Source organism: Hippoglossus hippoglossus, chromosome 6 (assembly GCF_009819705.1).
Source record: "Hippoglossus hippoglossus isolate fHipHip1 chromosome 6, fHipHip1.pri, whole genome shotgun sequence".
Taxonomy (NCBI): domain Eukaryota; kingdom Metazoa; phylum Chordata; class Actinopteri; order Pleuronectiformes; family Pleuronectidae; genus Hippoglossus; species Hippoglossus hippoglossus.
In genome coordinates this window covers 20,374,211-20,398,958 of record NC_047156.1, presented here as the reverse complement: position 1 = coordinate 20,398,958, position 24,748 = coordinate 20,374,211, and the positions used below count along the sequence as shown (strand labels likewise).

Genomic DNA, 24,748 nt, shown 5'->3' with positions numbered 1-24,748 from the left:
GGCTTCCTTGTATGTCTGGTACCCATGAAACGCACCACAAACTCAGAGAGTTGTTGTCTGTCAAATTCTAGCGAAAAACAAAAATGTTTCTGCTAAAATGTGTCTGCTCTGTTTTTTTTGTTTGACCTTGTTTATCAGCCGCAATCATGAAAAGCCTCTGCATGATTGAGCCGTGATTCCGATTGTGATATCATGAGCTTTGAAAGTTATTTACTGTGAAAAAAGTTGATAAACAGTAAATCATCTAGCAGATTAATGAACACGTAGATGTTCTATTGTTTTCTTGCATTACATTAGAACTTCATTCTACTTGCTCCAAATTATATTGGTTTGGATTTTTGTTAGTAAAAAACTGTTATGTAATAAAAGGTTTAACTAAGGCCAGAGATGGAGTTACATTACAACAACTGGCTGTGTTTTGAACATAATTGTTCAAATACTTGCCTATGCTCTAAATATGTTATGGGAGGAAACCTGTAGGGGGCACACTAGAGAGCTCAGACAGTACTGGATAATGTAAACAGTAAACATGGCAACACCCACATTAGAGCCTGACTTATATATCACTCGGCTGATATGAGCCTTTCACAGACATATTGGTGTCTGCATTTATGTTGCAGAGATGGGCCAATGTGAAACCTTTTATTTTACAGAAAAAACTATGCAGAATTTTATATATATCTTACATTAAAAAGTTTATTTTCTATTTCAAGTTCTGTATATTTGGTTGAATGTGTCAATTTTCTTTTTCTTTATATTTATTTTTGTAAGCTTTGGTAAAAAATCAAGCTTCAGTTACCGGTAAACATCTTTGTCCTTTTGGATTGATGATGACATACTAGAAATCATTCTCCGATTTTTCTTTTAATATATATATATATATATATATATCAGCCAATAGATCGGTATCTGAACTCTACCATACTCACTTTGTGAAAGCCTGATCTCAGTGGATCAGTGATTCTGTATGTGTGAAGCGTTAAGTGCTCATCAGATTTCCAGCTCTGAAAAGTTAATGAACATTTCAGATGAACAATTTTTACATTGAGAGGTAGGAGTGGAGGGGGGATCAGATTTTTTTTAACCTTTTGACATCACCCGCCCTATTTACCTGATATGGCAAACTCAGATTCATTGCAGTCATTGCTGCTCTGGACCAATTTCTAGTCATCCATTATATAGAAACTATTTGTATGCCGCACAACCACTGGACTAAGTGTGTATTTGTTGGACTATGTTGGAAAATATATTTGCTAGGATTTCTAAATTTGATTCCCTTTAACCTTAAGCTGTTAACAAAAGTTGTGTAACAGTTACCTTTAATTAACCTAAAAGTTATCCTGGAATAAACACCATAACAATATTTACAGTGTTAATCAATTATGTCTCACTGTCAAGCACAATGTGGCCAACTAAGAGATGAGGACACCCATGACAGAACCTTGTCCTTTAAGGTACGAGACAACTTGCAGCAGGGCTGGAAATGGTGGAAAAATAACTTTTGACAAGTTCCATGTCTAGTCTGTCTGAAAGTGGACGGAAAATGCATTAAGGAAATCCATCATAAGAAACTTGGACGATTAGAAAAACAAATTTGAATTGCACTAAGCTCTGTGAAAAGATTTTGCATCACAAAGTCTACAACTGACTTTCTGTGGATTATAGTCATCTCTGTTGGGATCACTGACCACATCAAGTTACTGGTCACATTAACTCTCCATGACCCTGAAGATCAGCCACCCTTAGGGTTGTAATCTTCCTTTCTTGTACAGTGTGTTCCTGGTATTACAGTCTGTATGGTCACACTCCAGTAGCAGAGGAAGTGTGAAGCATTAGTCAACGTGTGAATCATATAAAGCTCTTCCCATGACTTCAGATACCAGGAGCTCTCTGTCTAGGTCCAAACAAAATCAGTAGAGCGGAACAAAGACGGGTCTGTCCCACTGTACAGCCCGCTGTGTGTGTGTGCGTGTGTGTGTTGTAGTGTAGCGATCAGCTAACATGGCCTCATTGGATTATGTGCCCATGTTTGTTTTTGCTGAAGCAATCCTGTCTTTAAACATAAACACTGCTAATGTGCTGTGAGTCCCGCTTTCTAATGTTTTTAAATCCAGTCTCAATAATAAAATATTACAGAAACACAGGCTTGTGACACATTTTGGTGTTTGTGGAGAATACTTATCAAATATATAGCAATATGTTTGAATACTCATTGAAACTTTAAATAGTAATTTTGAAGGTGAGGAAATCCTTGAGATTTGAGATAAAAAAAAATGTGCAGGCAGGAACTGATTGTCCCTTCCCTTGCTGGGAGATGCAGGTGTTTTCAGTGTCAGGCTTTGTCCTCTTTTCTCAAGTCCATGCTGACTTCTGATTTCTGTCTCATGGTGTTATGTCAGGTGAGCTAAGCTCTTTGGACTTTGAAGCCTCTTCTCTAGGGGCTTTGCAGCTATGGTCTAAATGATAACTAACAAATTAGCCTGCTGAGCGCTGGTATCTTGGTCAGTAGGTTTAGCACTACTTTTTTTTAATTTGTCATTATTTGGGTAATTTTCCTTAATCAGATATAGTCATAGGTAAGAAACAAGAGAAAGGGGTTTCACAGGCATACTGTGGTTATGTGGTATGGGTGATTACCTGGACATCCTCGACTTGGTTTATGTGGAGTAGGATGATTTTACATGGGCTCAGGGCTCGATCCCTAATCATAGGATTGGCGTTTTTTTTTACCATTAAGTGCAGTCCATTCACCAGTAGACTATATTTCTTGTGAAGCTGAAACAATAAATCAAGTAGGCGATAAGATTTGTCGAAGATAGGACCTTTTGATATTGTTTAAAGTTTAATAAATGAAATAATTTGAAGGTCTCTTTCCAGAACTAAATTCATCTAAAAATTGTACTGGGCTCTTTCTTTATGCACTCTCATGACAATAGAAATATCATATTTATAAAAATCACAATAATTGTAAACTGATCCAACAGTTAATCCAACAAATTGTAAAAAAAACAAACCAAAAAAATGGTTGGCGTTCTGTCATCGTCATTGCACATGAAAAGTAATCTCTCTGCCCCTGGGTTCATCAGCAAACTCAAAAGTGTACCAGAAACCTCTCAGGGGAGGAATCGACCAATATTCTGACATTCCAAACTCCCTTTTCTCCCCTTGCTCTCCTGCCCTGTCTACAAACCTTCCTCATTGGGAGTGATGTCAGAGTCCCTGTTATCCAAACTATGACTGAGCACTTTTGCAGACAGCCCAGAGCTGGGCAAAGGAAGGGGTGGTGCCCTTTCACTTCTCATTTCCTGTGCCACAGGAAGCGCATTCCTCAGCCGCTGGCAGTAAGACAGCCGTAAAAAGCCGGTGTAACTGCGATTTCCCGGCAGCAGGCGAGTCTCCAGGAATCTCTTAGAGTAACTCCCAGGAGAGCTGTCTCAGGTTTTTGCGTGCGTGTGCGTGTGTGTGTGAGACAAAGAGACAGATTTACAACTCTTTGAAGTGAACTATTCAAATGTTTAAGAGGAAAAAAAACTGATTTGATGAAAATAAGGAACTTCCATGTATTATGATATTTTTTCCAGTGAAAGTTGGCTCAGCTGCTGGAGGGTGTAGTTGTTCTTGTGTGTGCCTGTGTTTGTTTGATTTTAAAAGTAAACCTTAATTTAACATAAACTTTTAATGCTGCAATTTAAGAGTAAAGGTCATAAAAGGGCTGGAGACCTCAGTGGGAGTTTCAAACCTTTGTCCTCGCTGACATGTTTATTCTCCCTGTAGGATTCATCGCATTGAGGTTGTTTTTAATAAAACTGCCTCTTCAGCAATCCCTAAACGCAAATCACCATAAAGACCTTCGGCATGGCTGTTTACAGTCTCTTGTATTGTTAAACTGATGTCAGGAATTCATACAGTATGAGCTCGACACATTATAATGACCACACACCGCCAGTCCGTGTCTTTGTGTCCTGCCGTTCTCCATCTAGCCTGCTACTGTTTGAACTGTGTAATGTTATTAATACTTGTGTATTTTTTTCAGTTCCCTAAATCTGTTTGTGTTTAAATGTTTTGTTAATGTAGGACAAGGGAACAGGTTTGGTGAAGAACGCCGCCCTGGAACAACAGGACGCTCAAAACCTTGAGGTTGTCGCCTTCTGTGAAGACGTTAAAATGTAAGATGCTTCCTGTTAGATTGAATATAAAATAATCCTAGTGATGTTTTCACTAGTGTGTTTCATCTAAACTGTACAAATTGTTGTTTTTCTTTACCCTACAATGCGCCCCTTATATTTAAATACTTTATATTTACACCAGGAGCGGGTCCTCTCTACGGAGGCCGCCATGTTTTTTTTTTACAGTCGTCTAAACTTGAAAAACTAAACTCCTTTTGAGTTTTTATGACAACCGAAGGCTGCCACAGCTTCTCTGTCATGTTTGGAAGGGGAGGGTGAGGTGAGGGGTATTCAGCTGCAACAAGAAACTTCACCACTAGATGTCACTAAATTCTACACACTAAACCTTTAAGCTTATAACAGTGTGTCAAATTGTAATATGAGAATAATATGAAAGAGTTTTCTTTTAGTATATATTATATTATTATTGACCCGCTGCTCTAAAATTCCTGCAGAAAGAACATCCACATGTACTACATATGCCGTTAAGAGCTGTGTGTGTGTGTGTGTGCGTGTGACTTCTGTTCATTTCCTGAGGCTGTACAGAATTTCTCACTCCCGTAGTTAGTATGGGTGGAGCGATGATGAAGCTGCACTCTGGGAATCCACTTTCATTATGATGAAATAAGTCAACGCCTACTGCTAATCCATGCATGCGTACTGGTCAACACACGCTTTTACACATATGGACTGCAGTTAAAAGGAATTTGACCTCTCACAAGGGTAAAATGGAAAATTAAAAAAAAGTTTAATGATTTTTATCTCCCTTCACTGGTGAAGCCAACAAACATCTCAACATCACAGGCAGATTGATGGGTTATTGAGCATCGATGCTATTATGATTTGGTAGAAATAGTTTGTTGATTTGTGTTTTTTTATGACTGTGTGCATTTGCTGCTAATTCCTGTTCTATTCAGATTTACAGTTATAATCACAGCCCATAGTAAATCCAGACGTCTTATCCAAGCAGTCTGATCCATATGCGCAGCCTGGCCCTGGCTGCACCTCATGTGTTTCCACTGGCCAAATAGATCAAAATATGATGGGAAAAGTGTTGACTCTGTTTCTTTTGTGATTTCTTTTTCTTTTTCGGTCCCACCAGCCTGCGTTCAAAATTCCCTCATGGTGACATCTCCACCAACCCTGGCTTCGTCCTCAGCCCTGTCATCACCCAGAGAGACAGTGGAGGTGACAATAGCTGTTCTGTCAAGGTTTCTATTGAAATCTCGGAATCTCAGCAGCCTGTAACCTTCACCTGTGACGGTAAGAACCCCTGGAGAAAAAAATGTCTGTAATCCGAACCTTCTTTGAACCAGGTCTTAACAGGATTGTTGTACAACCCTTTTTCTTCCCAGTAACAACATAAAACATTTTGTAATTTAACTATAGGAAGTGCAGAAAATCCTTCGGTGCACTATTGCTTTAAAGTCAGCTCAAAGAGAAACCTTGTACCCCCCTGCCTTGGAGAATGAACAGCTCAGATTGCAGATAAGAGACGTCTGAAGGAGGAAACAACATTCACAGCTGCCAAACTCTTCACCCCCTTCCCGTCACATTTTTTCTTTTCCCTTTCATTTTTTCTGTCGTGGGAAGTACACTGCGTTCCTTTTCCGCACAAATAAAGGTTTGTCCCCTCGCCACGGAGTAGCAGAATTTGGCAAAAAGGGACTGGAGTTAAGCCCCCGCCGTCTGAGATAGGTGTCAGATGTATAGTCAAGCACGGTGGAGGCTGTCAGCAGGGGCGGATTTCCTGGGGGGGACAGGGGGTCCGGACAATCTTCTAATGCAGGAGGTCTTCAAATACTTGAAATGTTCATAACTCAGTGAAATTTCAACAGAGATTTAAGCCGTTTGCTTTGTTGTAAATGGCATTTGTGTATTTATGTTACAGAATGCTTTGTTACAGTATAAATGAGGGTTTTCATACAAAAACATTTGTCTATCTTGTTCCCTGAGGACCATCACTGCCATCAGTGTATATATATATATATTATATAAACTTGTGTGTGTGTATTCTGTCTAACAGACTGTCCTACTGACCCAGACACCACTCTAAATAGCTCAGTTCAACACTAACAACCTGTAGGAAGTATATTTCCTACTTTCCTCGTTCTACATCCAAATAGTACTTTCTTAGCTTCCTGCGTTGACTCTGAATTTATCTCCATGTTAATCCTGGTGCTTGGGGTCACTTCCTAGGTATACTTCCTTCTTTCCTGGTATGACGTCCAGTTCATTGTTTCCGGGTTGACTTATGTTGTCAGCAGCGTGTTGACCCACAAACAGTAGCTGGTGTTTGGATTCCTCTGGTTAGACACATCTGCTCTCAGGAACAATAGGTTTTAGTTCTACTCAAAGCTTGGATAGATGGATAGAGTGCTAGAGGACAGGGCAGGTACTTCTATGTATCCTCTGCTCTTCTCTGTTTTGCTCTGTTGTCCCACTCTTGATCTTGTCGTCCCTTCAGAAACTATACACATTAATATGACACATAAGAAATTCACTGCCCTATTTATTTTCTTCTCTCTGACTGTTATTAACTGTGGAAATTTCTACATTGTGTAACTTTGACTAAATAATGCAAACTATTTTGACATTACCATTTGGCTGGTTATCTTGTGAATGATGTAGGTTTACATGTATAGCTTAATGAATACTTAAAAATGTTTGCCCAACAGTTCAAAAAGGACATTAGTATGTTCTGAAATACATCGGTTATTCCTAGAGTCATTGTATTTGATTTTTCCATTCTTTCTAGAGAGTAGGCAAAAAGAGAGACAACTGTTTCTTCTGGGGCTTGGCTGTGAACTACTTATGGCTTCTGGGGATTCCTCACATACTGCTGCTGAGAACAGGAGATGGAAGGAGTTAGAGGGGGGAAAAGAGAGGGCAAGAAATGTAAATGAGGTAAAGAAAGCAGAGTATGAAGAAGGAAGAGTATGAGCAAAAAAAAAGCAGAGGAAGAAAATCATGGAAAAGAAAGAAGAAAAAAAGTGGAAAGACATTTTATAAAGAGAGAAACTAAATAAGTGGGTTAAATTGAGAAAGAAAGGGGTTAAGTAGCAGAGAAAGAAAATGAAACGGAGTAAGAAAATGGGATGTGATGAAAAAGGGATTAAACAGATGAAGACAGAGGGAGTAAACACGCTTGCAGTTTGGCTCAGGTTACTTTTACTGTCTGTGGTTAAGAGGGTGTCAGCATAATTTTTCTCATTTCACACATGTAGAGAAAAGAACTCCCCCCTCTTTTAGAATCTTTTCTTTTTCACACAATACATTTGCAGGAATTTGACTTGAAGGATGCTAATGCACATACACACAGGTCCAAGGTAGCAACAAGCATCAGTCTACCTACACAGTAGCTAGCTTTGGTAATCCTGGAAAAGCTAACAAGAGCAGGCAGCACTTTGAAAACAATCAAACATCCAGCCCAAAGCTATGCCCCCAAAACACTTCCTCACAACTGCTAGAAGCCGACTTTTACGTGGCACGGGCAGTGTGTGCGCAGGCAGGCCGGTTGGTTAGCGACATGAAACAATTTTCGAAAGCGAAGAGAATTGGAAATACAATTGTTTTTTAATTTTAAAAAGTGTTTAAGAAGTAATTTACCACCCCCACCTTCAAGTTGGCTGATCCAAGATTTGTTTCACTTTCTTTAACATTGCGTTAGCTTTGGCCAAGGTTATCGCTCTCTGTGTGCCCTTTAGTATCAAATGTTATTGGCACACCACAGTTAACGTACAATTTGAAACACTAAACAACAGCATTCTTATTTGTTTGCATATGTGTAGTGTGACATTCGGGAGATACCAGCTGTGGGTGAGAGGTCAAGTGGTGAGATTGCTGAATTGAAACAACACAGCAGCACACACATAATGTATTAACATTAGGGGTTCACTCGAGCTCTTACAGTATCCCTTACTCATGTATTCACAAGTACTTTAACCTTATAATGCTTCCATTCTCTGCTACACTATGATACTGTGACAGTGTTCCTTTGCTTCTTCAATAACTATGGTTTTCCAGTTGCCTCCACATTTCGCCTTTTGTATCTGACTGGGAGCTGTTACAGATGCAGAAATCAATTTTTTTCAGTCACAGAGGAATTGAATCATTCCCCTTTTACATCTTCACAATGTACTTCCTATGGATTTAACAAGTGTTGAGTAACCAGTCCTTTCACGATCCTACAAGACAGCGACCTAAAACTTGTATCAAAAGAGTTTTTTACTCTAATGTTACTTAGAAACGCGTGTGTGTCTCAAGTCTACCATCAATTTCTTTGTCCGTATGTTTCCCCCGCCAAAACCTTTCCCCAACCATGTGTGAAATGGTTAGCAGAATGAGGTACAGGAATTGTATCCTCTTTTTAACTGGTGCCCTCAAAAATGCCCTGCTTGGAATTCCCTCACCACCTCAGAGGGCTCACAACATGAGGCGTGACCTGTCTAATTGCTTTGTTACTAAACACTCCAGTACGTATATAACCGCGGCAGCCACCGCTGCCACACAGCCACTCTGGACTGTGAAGCTAAACTCACTGGCATAAGCAGCGAGAAAAGACACCATTCCTCTAAAGGGTGGAGGTCTGTTATTGCTGGAGCCAGGGGTGGTCTCCTACCCTGTGTCTATGTGAACGGCTATTAAGTATCCTCTGTGTGTGTGTGTGTGTGTGTGTGTGTGTGTGTGTGTGTGTGTGTGTGTGTGTGTGTGTGTGTGTGTGTGTGTGTGTGTGTGTGTGTGTGTGTGTGTGTGTGTGTGTGTGTTTTGAGATGTGTGTTTATGTGAAGAGTCTGTATCTGTCTGCCTGTGTTTGTCTATAGGCATTGTTAAGAGTGTGAAAACCTCTGCAGAAGTAGTTAAACAGCCGAATAATCTGCCTTGTGTCAGGTTTCACGCTCCACTCAGTCTTGTGTTGGCCGGACACATCAGATATCGAAGCACACACAAACATCGAGAGCTGACCCCAAATCCTCCTGAATTAAAATCCTTCCACAAAACAGCACATGGCGTTATTCTTTTGATCCGAGGAGAGGTTTGATTTGAAATGAAAGTGGAGACGTTCACAATGTGAGACGATGGTTTGCAGTTGGAGAGAAATTCCAGTAAGGTCTAGAGTTCAGTTCCCACAGCAGCAAATATGAAACCCTTCACATTTTTTGGACTAAGAGCACGGTCACACATGTGTAAATGCGAGGCGAATATCCCAGGTAAGAGTTTAGCAAAGTTTAAATCCACGCAAAGCCACGCTGTGGATTTGACTCGCTACAGGAAGCCAATGTTTTGTTCGCCCCTCTCTCGTGCTGATTGAAAGTGAACCGGGAAGTGAAGGTTCACCTCTGATACATTGGTGTATGTGTGTAAGACTGTAATCAAAATGACACCTATATTGTAACCCTTGACCTCTGACCCTCTAATGCACTTTATACATGTGTGGTTGTGTCCCATGTCAATTACTTTGAAATATGGTAACTTGAACCACCAAAAAGCCATTTCCTGTTGATACACCTTGTATCATGCCTGTTCCTGTTCGTTTGTACAGTGTGTTATGTGGTTTTAAAAAATGTAACCTTATTGTCATTTCGTCTTCTCTCTTCTATCATTCCCTTTCTTCCCCTTCCATTCTCCTCATCTTTCTCTGGATCTGTTTTTCACCAACCTCTAATCTGTCCTTTCTGTCTGGCTTTTTACTTCCACTGCCCTTCCCCCTCACATCGCTCTCTCTCTCTCTCCATCAATTCCCTCTGATCGCCCTCTGTCCCTCCAATACTGTCCTCCTTTTTATCTTATCTCTTCATCCCTTCGTCCTCCTTCCTCAGTGAGTTCTCCGGTGGAGTTGTTGATCAGCCAGACTCTCTGCTGGGTCCATGATGACCTGGATCAGGTCAACTTCTCCAGCTACCTGCTCAAAGTCTGTGGCCAGGAGGAGGTGCTGCAGAAGTGAGTACAAATTATTGTTGTGTTGCAAAACTTAATATTTCCAAACTACTTATTCTTAACCAGTGGAAGAAAAATCTTCTTCTGTGCTGACTTTTTATGCATGTTAATTATTTATATTCAATTGGTTTCATTTTGTTTTCTTAAGCAGCCTTCTGCTTTTCGTTCTCCCTCCCTCACTCTTTCTATCTTCTCTGTTCTTAACTTTATCTTGGCATCCTCTCAAAATTCTCCAAAAATAGACGCGGGGGATGTTTCTATATCTCGCCTCTGCTCTCTCTTATCCGGGATACATGGGAATGGATATCACTATGCCAAGGCTTAAAAGCCTCGTACACCCACATGTTCAAAGTCGCATATTTAATCTTTTGTGATTATAACAACTGATCAGATAAACGCTGCTTAATTATACACTGTGACTAATCATTACAACCGTTTACCGGCCATACTAAATGCATTCATGCTCAACGTTGGATACGGATACGGAAACGGTATGATGTGACTTCACCAGGGCTCAGGGACAAACTGCTGCTTTTGCCTCTTTTCTTTTTTAAAGATTGTTGCCGTGTTTTTTTACTGTCAGAAACTCTTGACTCTGTGCTGCCCCCTAGAGGATGTGCTGCTTAACAACCATGCCAACGTACAGGGCACATTGAAGTATGTGGGCACTGAGCAGTTACGGTTACATTGTGAAACTGACAAATCTCGTTTTGTACATACAGTCAGAATAAATTAGCCTTACGAGTGCCCTTAAACTATTACAATATCACACATTTATTTAGTTTTGTCATTCTTGAAATAGCTATGGAGATTCCTTTATTCTTGACATACAGGAGAACCTAGTGAGAGGCCCATCCACACAAGTGAAAACTGGTTAAAATGTTAGCAAACTAATGCATTGTAAAAATGCTTTTGCCTTTTCTCCATAATGTGACCTCTCGCTGAGTACGATCAAATCAGACCTACACACCAGCCCAAAAGTTAATTTATTCAATCAAGCTGCACTAAATAGCACAAACTCAAAGATAGCAGTCCCCTAAATATAACTGATCTTCATTAAGATGCATTAATGGTAAAATAATGCATGGAATTGATGAAAATGTCACAATGTTGGATCCTCCCTTTGTCAGGATCTGCGTCAACATTTAATGGTTTTTTTCCTGGCTCGTGTCTCATTCTTCCACCAAGTTTTTTGGAAATCCATTCAGTAGATTTGGTATAATCCTACTGACAAACAGAAAGGGGCGAAAACCTAAACTCCTCGGCTCCGATGACAGACAAAGTAGTGCAAATGTTTTCATGAACATAGTGAATTATCCCAAAATTTAGACTAAACAAATCTAATTTTACATTTCTGGCAAGAGTCCGTGATTTTAAATGGATAATCCACTCTGTACTCTTACTCATAACTGCTTGTCATTTTCCTGCACAAACATATGGTTTGTGATTTTCTTAACCTTGCCTCTCTTGCCCTGTGCCACAGTAAACACAGCATCGGCAGCCATGAGTATGTCCAGAACTGCAGGAAGTGGGAGAATGAGATCACATTACAACTACTCTCTCATTCCACCATGAGAAGAGACTTGGCACGCAGTGTAAGTCATGACATCATGCTCACATATGAGATCATATCAACTGTATTGGAGATTTTTACTTAATTGTGACATAATACGATTCTCCCACTGCTGGAAACTGACAATACATCCTCCTCATTTGATGAGGATTTCAACTATTTATAATGATCTCCACTCGTTAGGAAAAGTAACACAACCTGCGATCTTTGCAGCTCATATGTGTTGTTGGTAAATGTTTACTGCTGTTTTGTTAGGCTGAGGATGACAACTCTACAATAGACCTAGACAAGCACCTGGGCCAGGTGGAGAGGCCTTTTAAGGAGACTGTCACCAGGTATGAGGGCCCCACACTTTTTGAGAAAATATATGGAAGAACACGTAGTTACAGAGTTTAAGATTTTATTTGCCAGTAAAGAAAAGTGAGTTTTACTACTTCTACTATTTCAGTTGCTTTCTTTAAACTACATGTGTAGCCTGGTCTTCAAAGTGTTTACCTAGTTTTGAGATAAATGTGAGGTTTTTCTTTAGTTTTCAGGATTGATGAAGGATTAAGTTATGATAAATCTTCTAGAAGTTCTCTGTTTAACTTTACTGATGTGACTTAATGGTTTCTGCAATATTTTCTTCCTAATTCATTTGTGTGAGCACATGTCCAAATTACATATACAGAGGTTTTTGGGGGTATTTTATTCTTATTTTTAAAACATTTAAGACCAAATCTTAAGTTAATTTTATTATTAAGTTGAACGTTCTATTATCTGTTAAGATCTGATCAGCTCTGATAATAAACCAAATTTAATTAAAGTCCTCCTGTTCTTCCTCTTTCACCACTAAACTCTGTCTCTGTTTCTTCTTTGCAGACAAGGCCTGGTTGACTATTTGGAAGGCTATCACAATCAAGTCAACATCTGCCTACAAAATCAGGTACATGTGGTCCCTGGGCAGGTTTGGGGAGTTATGGAAAAGATATTTTGATGATTTCCAGGTCTTCATTTTGGTACAAAATAAAACAATCAAGATGAGTCTGGAAATGTAACATTGCATTGTGCACATATTGCACTTATTAATTTATATGTGTAGACCAGCTAGTTACATGTCCTTAGTATCTGCACTCCTCTGCAAATGTAAGATTTTTTTGATCCCATCTCCAATGCTACACTTCAATACAACTTGTACTGAATTGTGTCAATTAAGATGGTTTTGTGTTGATTCCAATGCTTCACATATAAATATTAATAAACCGTCAGTGTGGGTTGATGTGGAGCTAAATTACTGTTTGCCCCCCCCCCGAGGCCAACTAAAGTCTCATGATGGCATGATCCCTGAATCATAATCCTATCATGCACAGTTGTTAATGCACTATCAGCGTGAAGAAGTGTGCTGTTTTGTTGTTTTGCCTTGTTTAGGCAAATATACACACATTAGGCTGGTGTGATTTTTGAATTGCTCTTCAGATGATCTGTTTGATGCGTTGTTGGTGGTAGTCCTCTCACAGATGCCGCCTGGTGTGTTGTTCTTGAGTTAAACAATGTATTTGACTGTGAAACAAAACAGGTGGATATTGCTTTCAAAGCACTGGTGAAGAGTGATGCAGTTTTAACACACATGATATGCTCATCTTCTCCATCTCTGTATTCAGAGTACGCAGTATAAGACGGTGGACCGGGTGGTGCAGACAGTGAAGAACCTGTGCTGTGCTCTGGATGAGGTGGAGACCCAAGCCATTACAGAGGCCATCAAAAGACTGCGACACTCTGTCAATTTACCACGGACACGCTCACCCAAGGTGGGCTCTGTCACACATATATGACAATATGACAGAATGCTCACTCGTTTACACATGATGTTTTTTTGATGAGAATGACTTAAGACCAGTTTGTTTTGCCTTGTAGATAGGGTCCACATCACCTGGTCAATCATCAGATGGTAAGTTTTATACACACATCACCGTTACGCTCAACGTTCGACTATTTTAGCCATATTTCTTGCTGTCCAAACAAAAAAAGGTACAGGCAGTTTTGAAATGCATCGACAAATGGCTGTAAAACCCGCACAGAGAGTTAATAAAGTACCTGAGAGTGCCAGTGTATATGTCGCTGTTATTTAAAGATCATACAGACGGCATTGTGAGTGTCATAAGATTAAGAAAAGTAACTTCTGACACTTACTTTTCTTTTTCTTATGTGAGTGATTTCAATGCTATTATACTGTATATCTCACATTAAATAGCTGTGTTAACTGTCCTAACTGTTACAATTTGATCTCTCATTTTATCAGGTTACACCAGTCCTGTGGAGGAGAGCATGGCCTTGCTAACGCAGGCTGTCTACGACCTGGCCAAGCTGTACCTGCGCTCCTTCTCTGCTACCTCCTCCTCCTTCAGCTCACGTCCGCTGCCGGAGCCCTCAGACGAGGAAACTGTGCAGGGGAGGAGCAGCAAAGAAGCTTCTGGCACCACAGACCACCTTCAGTTCACCCTGTTTGCTTTGCATGGCATCCCGGCCAACTGGGTCAGCAGGTAAACAGTCAGAGGATTTACATAAAATCACTGCACACACTTTTATTGGTTATAAATAATATTATATTGCACTGTTGATACACTGATCATTGTAAAATCCGACATATTTTATACAATATGGACATGTATTCTATGTGTTTTATAAAACCATACAGTGAGAATTGAGTGGATCAAATAATTAGATACTGCTCATCTGACTATTGTTAACGATTTTATGTCAAAGCCATAAATTAGTGTGTAATTATTCAGGATGTATGATCACATGAAACCTGATCTTGGATCTAGGTTGCACCAGAAAAAAAATTTCAGACCTAACTGGGAAAACATGATTGTATTTGAGGTAGTCGATCCTCCGCTGCAGCATAATTAAACCCTATCCATGCATTTATTCTTACATAATGACCCACTTGCTCTGTATTATTAGTGCCACACACATTTCACCTAATTGTGATATAGTCTAAGGTCAGAGACAGCAGTTGAAGTTAGGTCAGCTTTGTATTGAATTTTTATTTATCAAGTTAGCAGGAAAAGCTTAAATTCACAAAAAAGCATAATACAATGGTCATAATAACATGGTTTGTCTCTTGTATGGTAACCATTTGTTGGTAAGCAGCTGAAATCAAGCAGTGTTTTCACAGGCTGTGCTGTCTCCAGGGTAGTTTTGTTTTCTTCGACGGCTCCGGTGTTGTTCCCTGTGGCTTAATTTTCCATGCCAGTGTCCAGTTTCACCACGACTTTATCTCCTGTGTGCGTCTGGAACAGAGCTCAGCCAAGTTTTCCGTTGTCAGCTCTGTCACGCACCAAAGACCAAGAGCAGTACATTTCATACATGAAACGCAGGCAGAACAATAAAGAGTTCAGAGGCTTTAAAACTGCACAGGAAGTTGAGTGAATATGGGAAGATAGCGTTGTCACCAGTTTCCCTATCACTAAAGAATAGTCTTCAGCTATAGTTATTGCTTAATCACGGGGGTATATTCAGTAAGTCATGGTGAACCAAGACCAAATCTGGTCAAGAGCTGAAAAATGTAGCAAAACAAAACTATATATGAAGTGTAGCCCTGTCTGTAAGATGGAGGCAGTTTAAAAGCTGTCTTGAGAAGCGCTGCTGTCCCGTCTTTCCACGGTAATTGTCTGGCTAGGGAGGCCCTCACGAAGAGAGGAACTGCTTAATAACAGGCCTATTTACTGCAGAACTGCCTCCCCCAGCAGCTATTTTGGGCCAGCACCAAACATTGCTGCAGTGACAGTCATTCCAAAGACACCTCCAAAAATATTTCACTCCTGCCCAGTGGGACGCAGCGAATATAGTATTTCCCAGTCCAGACAAGCAGCCAGACATATCTGTCGTGTTGTACTGTTACTGTAATTGTTGAAGTCTTGAGTTTGGTGTTGTGGCTAATGTGTAATCCATCTGGAGCCTCAGTAGATGCCACAGCACTGCCAGCATATTGAGACACCATGGTGAGTGGTGGAACTGCCAACACAGATGGCACTGTGCAACGGATCAGGCCTGGAGTAGTGAAAATGTGTAACTGATATATCCCTCCCCACTCACATAATGTATCTCTAAGTGAAACAGAGAGGTTATTTTTGATGTGTGGATCAAACCAAATTCTATTTATGAACGATTTGTTCTCATTCTATTGCCTTATTCGAAATGTCTGGATGCATTAAGGACATGTTTCACTCCTTTCACTGTGCACTTACTTTGCATTTATGTGTTCCTTGACATTAGAGGCTATTATCTAAAGATCATTGTTTATTATATTATGTAAATTGGTTATGACATAAAGTGATGACATCAGCAACTTGTGTACCGTGGACTTTCCATGTTGTTCTTCAAACTTGAGGTGATATTCACGTAAACTAAAGTACTCGATTATTCTGACCCCACAGGAACACGCGGTTGCAGTGTGACATGTTACAGTGTTGTTAATACATGCAAGCATTTAGAATTGACAGATGATCAACCCGTACAGGTGATCATGTTTGACCAGCGTCTCCCTCTCTAACCTCTATTTAAAGCTGTCAGGTGCATTTCACTACATTGATAATAGCTTCATTCCTTTTAAAGATACTAGTTCCAGGGTCCTGGTCTTGTCTTGACCTCAGGTGATTCTCAGCATGGCTCTGTCCAAAGTGGAAAGTGAACCATTGAGGAGGGTTGCTGGTTTGATTATAGACTGACAGGAAAATAGTAGTTTTACAGAACAATCAGGGCTCTTTCCCTCATTACCACCACTGAGGCTCTGAACTTGCAACTGTTCCAGTGAAGCTGCTCAGTGTCATTCAGATCAGGCTGTGGCCGTCTAAGGGAGCTCTAGTCATGAGGTGAACAGCTGTGTAGTGATAGTCTGTGCTCTTTAAGCCCCTTTCACAGCCATGGTCAACCCACACAAGCATTTTCACTGACGGTCGCTTAAGTTGATCTCTCCTCAGGTATCTGTGGGCAGGTACCGAGTAGATTCCCTGGAAGAGAATCGCTGAATTGTCATTAGAATAACTGGAAACGCGCGTGGGTGTTGAGAGCCTGATAATACTAGTACAATACTGGATGCAGTTGATGTGATCAGTCGGATTCAGAGCAGTTTGCCTGTTCGAGCCTCAAACTGTTGTAAAAAGTCCAGGTTGGAGAAAATAAACGCGATGTTGATGCCTCTCCTTTGTTACCTATCGGTGGCCCTTGGTGAACGTGGATGTTAAAGTCCGCTTGTGATTCCAAAGTGTAAATAAGCAATCTGCCAGCAGCAGCTGACATCACTGTTCTACCAGAAGAATGTAATGTTTGTTTTGCTTTGTAAAACTCTTAATAAGCTGTAGATTGTGTTTTACTGACTGAGACTTATTAAGTGAAGATATATTGTGTTGTTGTGTGCTGTGTTGTTTCAGCTATGAGAAATACTTCCTGATGTGCTCCCTCACCCACAATGGCAAAAACCTGTTTAAACCGGTCCAGTGCAAGAGAGTGGGCACATACAAAAGCTTCTTCTACCACGTCAAATGGGATGAACTGTGAGTGATTACCTTGCCCGCTGGCCTTTCCTCAATCTCTCTCTTCCAATTGTTTCACTATTTGAATTTACCCCAACAACAGCAACAATGCTGACTCTGTCCTCGTCTCTCCCAGGATCAATTTCCCCATTGCAGTGGCTGTGCTCCCACTGGAGTCCATACTGAGCCTGTCTCTGTTCGGGGTGCTGAACCAGAATGCCGGTGGCTCCCCAGACTCCAACAAGCAGAGGAAAGCTCCAGAGCAGCTGGGCAAAGTGTCTATGCCGCTCTTTGACTTCAGAGGGTGAGGAGAGAGGGACAGCTGGCAGTGGCTGAATTCATGTTTTACTGTATTTGACCTGCTGTATCCATGCACATCACATTGTTTGAGCTTTTCATCCAACCACACAAAGCAAACTGTAGAGGAAGCTCATAGGCAAAGACAAATTATTAGAAAATTGTCCCCATGGCACAGTCAAGTAAAAGGCCTCCTGCTTCTCTTTTACAGGCCCCCCGAGACTGAAAGAGACACTTGTTGCGTTGTAGTTGCTTTTTGTGTCTTTTGAGTCTTTTTATTGTAATTTTGTTCCTCTATATGTCTTTTAGTAGCCCTGTTACATCTGTGTTTGGTAATTCTTCCACCCTTTATGGTCACACTGCCTCCCTTTTGATATTATCTTGTATCTTTTAACTGAGGTATTTACAGCCAGCTCATACAGATGCTCTGACCCAGTCTCCCTTTGAGTTCTTAGGCGCCTGGTCCTGTGACCAGTCAGCCCGTTGATTAATCCATCCATGAAACCAGAAATGAACAATATTCTTGTTGGATGTGGAATATTTGCTGTAGCAATAGCATGTAATTGCAATATTATGAATTATATTATAACTAATGGCTTTGGATGTTGTTGTTTGTTTGTTTGTTTGTTTGTTTGTTGTTTATTGCTGACGGTGTGTTTCAGGGTGCTTGCCAGGGGCAGCAGGCTGCTCTGTCTGTGGACGTCTGCCCAGGGAGCTGCTGCCACTGCTGGCTCTACAGGCGGCCACAAGAAGATGCCCACAGAGAGAATTACAATGCAGGTTGGTGGTGGCACCAGCATGTTTTTGTTTTTATTCAAATTTTTTTTTCCCTCAGGTTACTTGTGACGAAATGTGTCTTCTTAAATTAAAGTTACCTTAGAGGAATAAAGTGAGCCAAGCTTTGCACATGTATTTGTGTTACCATCAGGTGGACTTTCCCAACTCAGCGGTGGATGTTTTATATGTGGGACCCAAGGAGGACCCCAGCCCGGAGCCCCACTCTCTGGAGGAGTTGGACCCAGACCTCCGACGCAAACTGGAGAAAATCTGCAGCCGAGCTTCAAATTTCGGGTAAGGGATTCTCCCTCATGTTTAAATAAATATAATGTAGGGATTGCAATTCAAAGATTTGGATGTGAGAATAAATATCAAACACTTCACACTAACAATTCATGTGTCTGGCTTTTCTGTCGTTTCTGTTATTTCAGTCCTTCAGAGTTTGAAGGGGAATTTAGTTTGCTGGAATGATTTCAAATATAAGGTGGTCTTGATGTTCCTTCTTGAACAAACACAGGAGGCTTTATGTAGCTGCTGGAAAGCGTAATGAAGTCTAAAATTCTGACTTAAATGTGAATCTGCATGAAATAAAATTCAAACTAAGTCCAATTTACAATTTTTCTTTTTAACATAAGCTGCTTTCAGACATGGACTGAACTCCAGATAAACTCCTGACGTTCTCTGGAGGAAATGTATGTGAGAACGCAAATGTGCAAGTGGGCGTGCTGATGCTTTTCTAACACGCGACAGATACAAAACTGAAAGTACAAAGAAGTGTGAAAGGCAAACTCAGGCCTCAGTTTCCCATAAACGCCTGTATATTGCCTGCTCCAGTATCGCTGTTCGCTTCCAGCTGCTCCCGGCGCTGCTAAATGCTCTCCTTTCCCGCTGCCAGCCAAATCTCCTCCACCCTGCCAACATCCATGAGTCTCAACCAGCACTTTAGGACAGAGCGCTCTCTCACTGGGCTCACACCGCCTGCTTTCTGTCCTGCCCATTTATTTCTCCCGCCTCTATTCACTCAGACATGTTGAGCATCTGATGTGTCGTGTGTCCATTTCAGTGTGTGTGATATTTCATCATTCCCTGAAAGAGAAATCTTCAACATCTGCAGAAAGGCAAATGTTAGCTGAGCCTGGGTCAGTAGTGTTAAAGGCATGTTGTCTCCTTGTGTGATTTGTTAATTTACAAGAGACAAGTGACTCTTAACTCTTACGATACGAGTGTATCTTTGTCTCTTTTATTTGCCAAGGAAAGGTGATCTGAGCATACCAGCTCTTTTATTTTTAAACAGTTTCACTTTTACAATCACACAAGACAGGGAGTTATTCTTGATAACCAGTCTAACACTTAGGATTTCTGCTAGAGATGAAGTCATTCTAATGACTTTTGTAATTGCTTAAATGCACATTGACTTGTAGTTTTTGACTAAGAGCAGAGAAGTTATGACTCACTTATCCTGTACTGATTTTCTCAGATGTTCTGAGAAACTGGTGACCTTACAATCACATTGCTGTTAATATATTTTGCACTGCATTTGTGTGATTCTATTTTTCAGTGGTCTGTTTTAAGCATTATTGTTGATGCTGCCAATTAGACTCCACATTCTTCAGTCCCTTTTCTACTCTATGTTTAGTGTGTTGAAACAGAGAAAGAGACTTTATCTGATAACTCTGAGTTGGTTATTTTGATGGATATATGTGATTAGAAATCTGTATGCGATGTAGCTTATACATGTTTATATATTTTTATGTAAATACCATTCTCCTCTCTTCTCCGCTCTGTCTGCAGGCTAAAACGGGCTGATCACCAAATCATATGGGACCATCGGCTCCACTGTCAGAGGGACCACCCCAGCAGCCTGCCCAAAGTGCTGGCCAGTGCACCCAGCTGGGACTGGGCCAGCATGGCTCACATCCACTCCCTGCTGCACCAGTGGCCCACTCTGCCCCCCGTCACTGCACTGGAGCTGCTCGACTCAAAGTATGAACTGTGTGCCCAGTACTTGTAAACACATTTGCTCTGTGGCACTGCAGGAAAATTGCTTTCTCTCTATATCAATAAATGTGTCATTCAATTTTAATTGGATTAATTAGGTTTAATAAGTGTGAAGCTGATACAGTTTGTTATTCGGTGAAGCTAAAGTCCAATTTTAAGTCATGGGGGGAAATTCTCCTTTCCTTTTAACTGTGCTGATCTTTATTGTTGAATGTTTAGTGTCTTATGTGTGTGTGCGTGTTTGTAGGTTTGCAGATACAGAGGTGAGAAGTGTGGCTGTTAGTTGGATTGAGAAGAGTAGTGATGATGAACTAGCTGGTTACCTGCCACAGCTTGTACAGGTACAGCTAAAAACACTTAACATACACATGTCATTGAATCTCTCACATGTCCATTCACCCATTGACTTTATAACTCAACTTGTCTTTCTCATGTAACCCCCCCCCCCCCCCCCCCCCACACCTGTTTCTGCACATTTGCTCAGTCTTTAGTTCTAAGTTCCTCTTCTCTCTTGTTGTTCCAGGCCTTAAAGTTTGAGTGTCACCTAAAGAATGCCCTGGTCATCTTCCTGCTGTCCAGAGCACAAGGCAACATCAACATCGCCCACTACCTCTGCTGGTGAGTGAGTATGCAGCGGCACTGACGCAGCAACCAGACGCCTGAGATGAAATGATGCAACAAGTTTGTCTGATTAATGCTGAAATTAAGAAACAATCTAGTAGAACTGAAAATGTTGATCACAGGAGAGCAACACATTTGCTAATCCTCTTATTAAACATATGTGTCTACACTGCTGTTTTCACAAGTCATTGTATGACATTATTAGTGGAGAACGAGGCATTGTGATTTTGCAAAGAACTAAAATATACCCACCTTCCTCTATCTAATCCCATTTCCTAGACTCTCTACATGAGCAGAGAGTAGCAAGAAAGAATACTACTGATAGAACTAATACAGATTTTTATTTGGATCCGCAGGAAATTTTACACACATTGATACAAACCCCCTATATATGTGATTTTTTTTTTTATCAAGATTCACACAATTCTCTAAGGAATCAACTAAAATGTTCAAAAAATCTGGATGTGCCCCCTGATCAGGCTCCACACCAAACTGTAATTGTTTCTTCCCCCGACCCTTCCATCAAGTTATCATGGAAATTTGTTCTGTAGTTTATTGCGTAATCTTGCTAACTAACAAACATACCAGCAGCCATTATGAAAACATAAAAACGATGAATAGATGCTCCTAGCCAGACCATTATACCCATGTGCAGTCTAAAGGATCCTATGTGTGGTCTGGCCGTGTGTGTTGCAGACAGGTAGCATCCACAAAAATGATCAGTGGACCTTACTGTGAATGGAATAATCACAATAACCTCTGATTGCGTACCACTTTATTTTTCCAATTTCAAGATAAACAGAGTATGATACAGCACAGCTTTAAAGGAGGGTGGCATTGGGGATTTCCACAGAAGGAGAATTTTATCTCTAGCGAGAGGGGGCGAAGGAAATAACGTTCACTTGAAGTTGTTGTAGTAACTTCATCATAAAAACAGGCTCGTTTCCACAGAGAAAGTCTCCTTTAAGTGTTGACTATTGTGATGTGTGTAATGTTTGTAGGCTGCTGAAGGACGCTGTGCAGGATCCTGGCTGGGGCTGGCGTTATGAACGGGTGCTGGGTGCCCTGTTGTGTCTGTGCGGAGCCAAGCTGAGGGCGGAGCTGGAGAAACAGACTCACTTTGTCACCCTGCTGGGAGCCGTGGCCGAGAGGGTCAGGCAGGCCGGGGGCTCCACACGACAGGTTCGTGCATGTGCAGTTGCAATCTGATCTGACATTAATTTAGTCTTTTAGTGTATTGTGTATGTGGATAATAAGATCTGTGTGTGTTTATTTCTGTGTGTTTAGTTGGCACTGCAGGAGGGCCTCGAGAATGTGCAGAACTTTTTCCAGAGGAACTCCTGCCGACTGCCTCTCAGCCCCAGTCTGGTGGCCAAGGAACTAAACATCAAGGTAACACACAGACACACACAGACTGAAAATAGAGAAATTGACAATAATTTTGCATGAACAAAATCGGCATCTCCCTCATATTCATATGTTTTCTTTATTTTATTCAGGTAAATAAAAAAAAGAAGTTTTGACACCACATTTACCTGATCTACAAAGATGACCTTCAGTGAATTTATAATGACGCTTAAAAAATAAATACAAGAAAACCTGAAATGAACTGTGGGTCAGGACAGAGAAAAAGAAAGTCTTTGTAGAATCTCTGAGGATTAAATCACAGAGGAAATTAGCTTATTAAACTACAGTTTCACCAAATAAAAAACACATGTATGCACATACTCTCAAATATCATACAGATATTCGTTTTAAATAATTAGATACTTTAGGTGGTGTACTCCAAACATCTGCATGCATTCTCCGAAGTAATAGAGGGATAACCTCTTGGCACAAAAGGTACAGGGTATAAAATAGCTTTTAATCAGACCATCCTCCTCTGGTTCATTACTCAGGCTTTATTTCAACTGATAATTAAATGTATACCCCTACACTTATTAATTATGGATCTCTTGCATGTATATGATTCAGATATTATGTGTCAGAATTCAATTACATCAGGCCACATAAATGTGTTTGGGTTCACTTTCTCATTATCTTTGACGCTCAGAAAGAACCTTTTTCATACGGTCATTGGACAGTGATGTTTTTGATCAAATGAGAAAGCAAAACAGTGTGATGTAATGCACAAGATACAATCACACTGTGCCTGTATCTGCTTGTAGGCCTGCTCCTTCTTCAACTCCAACGCAGTTCCCCTCAAGTTGGTCCTGGTCAACGCCGACCCACTGGGAGAAGAGATCAATGTTATGTTCAAGGTACACAGTATTTCAATAGATAGAAATAGTTCTTGTTCATCTTTCAGTCATGCAGCATTCATTTAAACTGTGTAGTTGCCATCAGGTAACTAATAACTGTGTGCATGGTTCTTATATGTGCATTGCACCACCTGGTGGCTGAAGTTATGTTTCTATGTGTGTCTGATTGTTTATCAGGTTGGAGAAGACCTGAGGCAGGACATGTTGGCTTTGCAGATGATCCGCATCATGGATCGCATCTGGCTGCAGGAGGGGCTCGACCTCCGCATCGTCAACTTCAAATGCATCTCCACTGGCAAAGACAAAGGTAACAGAGAAACACATGCAGGCACACTCAGTGTTAGACATACCGACAAAACACTCAAAATTCACAGCACATTGGGTCAGAAGAAAACATTACTTAATTTGTTGAAAACTGGGAAAATACAATAATCAGCCATTCTCAATTTGTGCTATTCACAAAGATAATGATCTTCTTGTGTGTTTTAATCTGTAATGGCCACAAGAATAATACATGTCTTCACTCAAGTGTTATATTAAGAATTGTTGATGATCTGAAACCATACAATACTTTTATGTAACCAAACTTGTAAAACGATGATCAACCATCGCTGGTGATTATCATTCTGCATTTGTGTAACGGCAATTTCATTTGACTATTATACAATTTAGTACATATTCATCCTCCTCTACCATAAAATACAAATAATAAAAAGTGTGGTGACTGGTGTGTCCAAAGCCCATAAAGTCCTCCGCACTGTTGACAGCCAGTGGCCAGAGGCTTTATGTTTTCATGTTGTCTATCTGTCCGATTATTGTGAACATAATATCTCAAGAATGCCTTGAGGCGTTTTTTATATTTACAAATATTCACTTGGACTCACGGATGAACTGATTCGATTTGGGTGGTCAAAGGTCAAGGTCGCTGTGACCTCACAAATGTTGACCATGTGTCACTTGGACTCATGAGTGTGCTTACATTGCTTTAATAAAAGCTGTCTTGTGTCATCCAGGCATGGTGGAGCTGGTGCCGTCCTCCGACACCCTGAGAAAGATCCAAGTGGAGTATGGCATCACCGGATCCTTTAAGGACAAACCATTAGCAGAGTGGCTCCGCAAGTACAACCCTGCTGAGGATGAGTATGAGAAGGTACACACATAAAGGATATGCTATTGTAAGCAAAATGAAAGGAGATTATCCCTGAACCCACAGTGGCTGTTGAGGTGAAGTGAGAAATGTAATACCTTCACTTTTTTTCAGGATTATGTCAGGCCAAAGTTTAGATGCAGTCATTGTTGCTAAATAAGTTTTACATACACACCTACTTACTGTATCAAACGATATTGAGACACAGTGTATTAGTATGTGAAGCAATAATGGCTTGAATATTTAAAACCATAATTTTCTGTCTGTGTTGGAGTTACAATACAGAGTGAATGTACTCTTGGAGTTTATGGCAATTGTATAACTGTATGAACTTTGACGCCTATAAATGTGAGACCTTACTCCCTCCTCATCACTCTGAATCTAGAGGCATAAGCACAATGTTTTCAGGCTGGTGACGACTGTGGGTTCTTTTGAAATGTAGGGAAAACCTCTCGTCT

At 40.7% G+C, this 24,748-nt stretch overlaps 1 protein-coding gene across 1 annotated transcript in view; it reads left to right on the top strand.

Moving 5' to 3' along the window:
• pik3c2a (phosphatidylinositol-4-phosphate 3-kinase, catalytic subunit type 2 alpha) overlaps positions 1-24,748 on the top strand; it is a 43,741-nt gene that overhangs the window by 12,550 nt on the left and 6,443 nt on the right. The window contains exons 3-23 of the mRNA XM_034588929.1: positions 4,075-4,166; positions 5,269-5,429; positions 9,986-10,106; positions 11,587-11,698; positions 11,932-12,011; positions 12,538-12,601; positions 13,317-13,463; positions 13,570-13,603; positions 13,955-14,195; positions 17,088-17,210; positions 17,326-17,493; positions 18,149-18,266; positions 18,415-18,557; positions 20,055-20,246; positions 20,509-20,602; positions 20,785-20,879; positions 21,884-22,064; positions 22,170-22,274; positions 23,051-23,143; positions 23,321-23,450; positions 24,157-24,293. Of these exons, the coding sequence (XP_034444820.1) occupies positions 4,075-4,166; positions 5,269-5,429; positions 9,986-10,106; positions 11,587-11,698; positions 11,932-12,011; positions 12,538-12,601; positions 13,317-13,463; positions 13,570-13,603; positions 13,955-14,195; positions 17,088-17,210; positions 17,326-17,493; positions 18,149-18,266; positions 18,415-18,557; positions 20,055-20,246; positions 20,509-20,602; positions 20,785-20,879; positions 21,884-22,064; positions 22,170-22,274; positions 23,051-23,143; positions 23,321-23,450; positions 24,157-24,293 (2,631 nt within the window). The remainder of the gene's footprint in view (positions 1-4,074; positions 4,167-5,268; positions 5,430-9,985; positions 10,107-11,586; positions 11,699-11,931; positions 12,012-12,537; positions 12,602-13,316; positions 13,464-13,569; positions 13,604-13,954; positions 14,196-17,087; positions 17,211-17,325; positions 17,494-18,148; positions 18,267-18,414; positions 18,558-20,054; positions 20,247-20,508; positions 20,603-20,784; positions 20,880-21,883; positions 22,065-22,169; positions 22,275-23,050; positions 23,144-23,320; positions 23,451-24,156; positions 24,294-24,748) is intronic.